Source organism: Alligator sinensis, unplaced genomic scaffold (assembly GCF_000455745.1).
Source record: "Alligator sinensis unplaced genomic scaffold, ASM45574v1 scaffold854_1, whole genome shotgun sequence".
Taxonomy (NCBI): domain Eukaryota; kingdom Metazoa; phylum Chordata; order Crocodylia; family Alligatoridae; genus Alligator; species Alligator sinensis.
The window spans coordinates 19501-24586 of record NW_005843433.1 but is presented as its reverse complement, the minus strand read 5'-3'; the positions used below and the strand labels follow the sequence as shown (position 1 = coordinate 24586).

The following is a 5086-nucleotide window of genomic DNA, read 5'->3' as shown; positions in this document are numbered from 1 at the left end:
AGGGCCGGGCCAGGGCCTGGGCCGGCTGCCAAGCCTTCAGCAGCTCGGCCGTGTTGCTGGGACTGTTGCTAGTACTGACCCCGGGCCACAGAGGAGCCTTTAGGGGCTGGGCAGCGTGGCCAGGGGCCCTGCCCTGCCCCGTGCCGGGGCTGGGGCTCAGGCTGCTGCCGGGGCTGAGGCCGCCGGCGGTGGGCAGCGAGGCGGTGCTGTCAGGCGTGGGGCTGCAGTTGGACTCCTTGGACTCGTCGTCTTCCGAGGAGGAGCGCGGGTCCGACTTCTTGTTGGCCACGGCGCCGCCATTGCTGCCCCCGCCGGCGCCTTTGGCGTTGGCCGCTCGCTCCTGCTTGCGAAATTTGGCCCGCCGGTTCTGGAACCAGACCTGCAAGGGGGGCCGGGCCGGGGAGGGAGAGAGCAGAGAAGCCAAGTCACGCGGGGGCCAAGAGCCGCTCGCCGCCGGGACGGGCTGGAGGGGTCTGCAGGCTCCTGCTGCAGCTCCGGCCAGCCCCTGACGCACCCTGGGCCCACAGCGAGAGATGGCCGGTGCAAATGGTGCGAGAAGCGGGGATGAAGGAGGGAGGTGGCTGCACCAGCAGGATGCCCTTTACTCCCACTCCCCTTCTCCAACAGCTGGATGTCACCCAGCTGCAAATCCAGCGCCTCCCTGTTGTCCTGTTCATCAGTGACTGGCGGCACAGCCGTGCCGGCAGCGAAGGGCACAGCCGGTCCAGCGCCCTGCTCGAGGATCGGCAGGATCGGCCCTGCCTCAATCCGCCCAGGCAAGGGTGTGTCTAACCTACATGACAAGGGATGCGGTGCAGCTACAAGGCCCGTTGCCCCTAAATGAGACCCCAGAGCTGCTGCCGCAGGACGGCTGGCCATGTCCAGCAGCTGCAAGGGGGGTTAAATGCTCAAGAGACCCCAGGCAGAGGCCATGCCCCCACTGCAGAGGAAGGCAACCCCCCCCCCATCCGTACCGATCTGACGGGGGAAATTCCTTCCTGCCCCCAAATGCAGCCAGGACTCTCTGGGGTTGGTCCCAGCAGTACTGGGGGGTATCTTTTGCCCTCGGAGCCCCAGCTCCTGGAATCAGGGGGATGGAGAGGCAGCCCTGGCTGGACGGCAGCCGTGCCCAGAGCAGGGCACCATGCTTCTGGATCCAGCCCATCCCAAAGGCAACGTGTCTCTAGATTGCCCGAAGAGCTGCACAGCGCGCTCCGGATCTAACGGGCAGTCTCTACCCCAAAAGGCACGCACGCGGCTGCCTGGCATCAGCCGGCGGATGGGGTCTCCCTGTCTCTGCCTGTTCCCCGCTGCTGGCTGGGCAAGGACTGGGGAGGACACGACCATGGAGCAACTCGGACTCTGACCCTGGGGAGCAGCATCGTCCCTCCCTCTGCCCCAGCCTCGCACCAGCTGTAACCAGGAGGAAGTGAGAGGGGAGCAAAGCCCCTCTTTCCTTCCCTCTTTCAAGGCTGGTCCTGTCACCTCCTGGCAACCACCCCCTTTCCACCCCCCGCAGGGTGGTTTGCTGGGGGTGGCAGAGCTGGGGGCCACCCTGGCACCCTCTAGCAGCTGCACCGGTGAAGGGAAGAGCTGCCCGGCGGTGAGCGCGGGGGAGGCAGGGGGGTCTGAGTGTGACGGGGCTGGCCAGGGACCTGGGCACAGGGATGCGCGCAGAGACGGGCACCTTATTTCTCCAGCCAAAGCTGGTGTGCAGTTATCCCAGGGGCTGAGGCACGCTCAAGGCCAGGTGGGGTAAGAGAGGGATGCACGGCGCCAGCTTTTGCAGAGATTTCTCTAGCAAAGAAGCGGGGGGGGGAGAAGGCAGGCGAAGCCACAGGGGTGAGGCAGGGTCCCGTCTCATTGATCCAGCCAGCAGCTCCCCACTCCAGACACCCCACAAGCCAGGGGCGGCTGGGCTGCGTGACAGGGGAGGCCCCGATCCACAGGGCGTGGGTAGTTTGCAAATGCCGGCGGCATGCTGCGCCGGAGGCACAGACCTGCTCACGGCCCCTCCGCCCTGCAGCTCTCCCTCCTGCCCTCCCTCCATTCCTCAGCTTCCCTGTGTGCCCTGAGGCTACTGGGCCCTGCTGCCTCCTCCTCTATGGGGTTTCCCAGGCTTCTGGGCTTTGCTGCTTGACCTCCCCCCTGAACTACCTGCTCCATGTGTCAGGGGGTTTTAAGCCTCCCCTTGAGGTGCTGGCTGCAGCTGGGGATGGGGACTGGGCTGTGCCAATGCTCCTGTTGGGACCAAACCCGGAGGGTCCTGGCGAGAAGGTCTTGCCCCTGTGTTCAGGGTCGGACTGATGCTACATTTGGGGTCAGGGAGGAATCCCACCCCCCCCCATCAGACTGGTGCAGACTGTGGGGTTTTGCCTTCCTCTGTAGTGGGGGCACTGGGATCTCTTGAGCATCTATGATCAATCTTTGCAGCAGCAGGATGTTGGCGGCCGCGGGCCCCCTGCTCTCCCTGCGGCAGGGTGGGGTGCGACGCCTGGTGCTGCGGCAGGGGCGACTGCAGTTTTGCTCAGAGGTCGGACACTGGGTTTGTCTGGGGATAGCTGGACAGGGCTGATCCTGCCCGCGGCAGGGGTTGGACTAGACGTGACCTCGGCAGCTCCCTTCCAGATGTGTCTCTAGGACAGCAACGAGAAGTGGGGGTGAAACCTGCCTGGGCTGTTCCTGGGGTACTCGTCAGCCTCAGCCTGGTTGCTTCCCCCGGGTCTGGTCTCTGGACTTCCCTCCTACCCTCTCCACCCCTGCTGCTACTGCTCCCTCCCCCTGCAAATCCCTGCTCCCTCCACCCCTGAGCCCCACCCAGAGACAGCCGGGTGGGCGCTAGGGCGGGCGCTATGGGCCTCCGGCTGCTCTCCCCCATCCTCAGACCAGCACTGATGGGGCAGGGGCCGAGCACAGCAGCAAGGGACCCCCAAGATCTGCTGGAGATGGGGCTGTTAAATCAGCCCAGCCTGAGACCATTACCTTTCAGTCTGCCCTGGGCCCCGGTGGGCATTTAATTGGCACTGAGGTGCACCCAAGTCTCTAAGCAAAACCCCCTCTGCACCCGGCTAAACCTGTCTCCTTGGGGAACAGCCTTCTTCCGCACAGCCTGCAGCACCGAGCGCTGGGACGGGTGGAAAGGAGCAGCACTGTGCACCCCCCGGGGACACCGGGGCTGCTCCTGGCCAGCCCACAGCTCCGTCCAGCCCCTCTCCTGCAGCGCTGCATCCCCTGCCCCTCTACACGGCCAAAACCAGAGACCCAGGAAGGCCGAAATTGGGGTCCCCCTGTACCCCCTTTAATACCCATAGGCATTTCCCTGCTCCCCTTCAGAGCCCCGCTGGACTCTCGGCCTCTAACACACCCTGAGGCAACCAGCTCCCGAGTGAATCAGGCTGCACAAAAGCGGCAGCCTCCTTTCCTCGGTCCAGTGCTGTCGGAGACGGGAAGAGGCAAATCCCGGCTTAGTCTCTCTGTCCCGTGCATGATTTTACAGCCCCCTCGACATCTTCTTCCCCCCGTTCTCTTTCCTCCAGGCTGACAAGCCCCAGCCTCTTTCAGCTCTCCGTGCACACGAGACTCTCCACGCCCCGGTGCTGCCCCTTTCCCCCCTCTGCCCACAGCAGGCAGTATTCAGGACGCGGGTGCACCCTCCTTACTAATTCCCACCCTCCTCCGAGTCTGGGTGAGGGCCGCAGGGAGCTACCCGCAACAGTCCTGACGTGGGAGAGGGGGCAGGATCTGGCTCCCGGGTCAGGCCTAGCAGCAGGGCAGCTGCTGCACCCTCCGCATGAGCTGGCCCCTGCTTGAGGAAATGCACCCACAGCGCTGGCTGTCGAGGGCATGCTCCAAGCACCAGGGACAGGGCTGCCCAGGTGCTCCTGGGATCTGGATGACTCTCCTAGGGAGGGATTGTCTCCTCTGTGCCGTGGGGCCCTGACTGGAACCATTGTGGACACACGCCTGTTCCCACTGTGCCAGGGCCACCAGTGATGGCATCCTCATGCCAGCCCTGCCATGGAGGCATCAGTGTGCCTGGGCTAATGCTGGAGAAATGGGCGTGCAAGGTCCAGGGGAGAGCTCTCAGCCTCCCCTCCCCACAGCGGCTGCACAGGGTGAGCACCATCCGTGCAGGGAAGCAGACCCTCACAGCCCAAGCCCTGGGCATGCTGAAGGCACCTTAAATCCAGCTCGGCACTCAGCAAGGGAGGCAGGGGGCAGCGGGCTGGGACGTAAGGGCTCCTCCACCCTGTCTCTACCCAGCCATCGGAGGAGGGTTGGATTGGAGCTCAGGAGGTCACACCTAGTGCAACCCCCGGCTCCAAGCAGGACTGGCCCCAACTACATCATCCCAGCCAGGGCTTTGTCTACTCCGGGCTTCAAAACCTCCAAGGATGGAGACTCCCCCACCTCTCCGGGGAGCCTGCTCCAGTGCTTTACTACCCTCCCGGCCGGAGCTTTTCTCTAGCCCCGCCGCCAACTCAGTGTGACCCTATGCGCCAACATCCCTCGCTCCCCCTGCCTCAGTCTCCCCGCTCCCCACTCCCTTGCCTCAGTTTCCCCCCCTCAACTCTCCCAGTGCCGGCTCCTGGGGAGGACGGGCAGTGCCGGGCGGTGCTCACCTGCACCCGGGCCTCGGTGAGGTCGATCTTGAGCGCCAGCTCCTCACGGGTGTAGATGTCGGGGTAGTGCGTCTCGGCGAAGACCCGCTCCAGCTCCTTGAGCTGCGAGCTGGTGAAGGTGGTGCGGATCCGGCGCTGCTTGCGCTTCTCGTTGATGCCCGACGGGTCCGAGAAGAACTTGTAGGGCACTGCGGGGGGAGGCCAGTGTTAGCCGAGGGGGCAATGCCCGCGGGGCGGGGGGTGCCGTGCGGAGGCGCTAATTGCTGCATCGCGCAACACCCGCACCCTGGACACGACCCCGCGCCCTAAATGCACACACGGGCCACGCGATCACGCGCGTGAACCACGCCGGCCATGCAAACCGGCCGTGGGGAGCGCGCCATTCCCCCGCGACCCCGGTGAGAAACCCGGAGCGGACACACGTGCGGAGTCCCGAGCGCATCGAGCTATCGAGCCCGGCCAGC

General features: G+C 65.2%; 1 protein-coding gene across 1 annotated transcript in view; it reads right to left on the bottom strand.

Annotated features, from left to right (window-relative positions):
- The window catches only part of PHOX2A (paired like homeobox 2a), a 7785-nt gene extending 2780 nt beyond the window's left edge, over positions 1-5005 (bottom strand). Inside the window, exons 1-3 of the mRNA XM_025195213.1 lie at positions 4942-5005; positions 4623-4810; positions 17-379 (exon numbers count right to left, since the gene is read on the bottom strand). Of these exons, the coding sequence (XP_025050998.1) occupies positions 17-379; positions 4623-4810; positions 4942-5005 (615 nt within the window). The remainder of the gene's footprint in view (positions 1-16; positions 380-4622; positions 4811-4941) is intronic.
- Between the last annotated feature and the right edge of the window lie 81 nt (positions 5006-5086).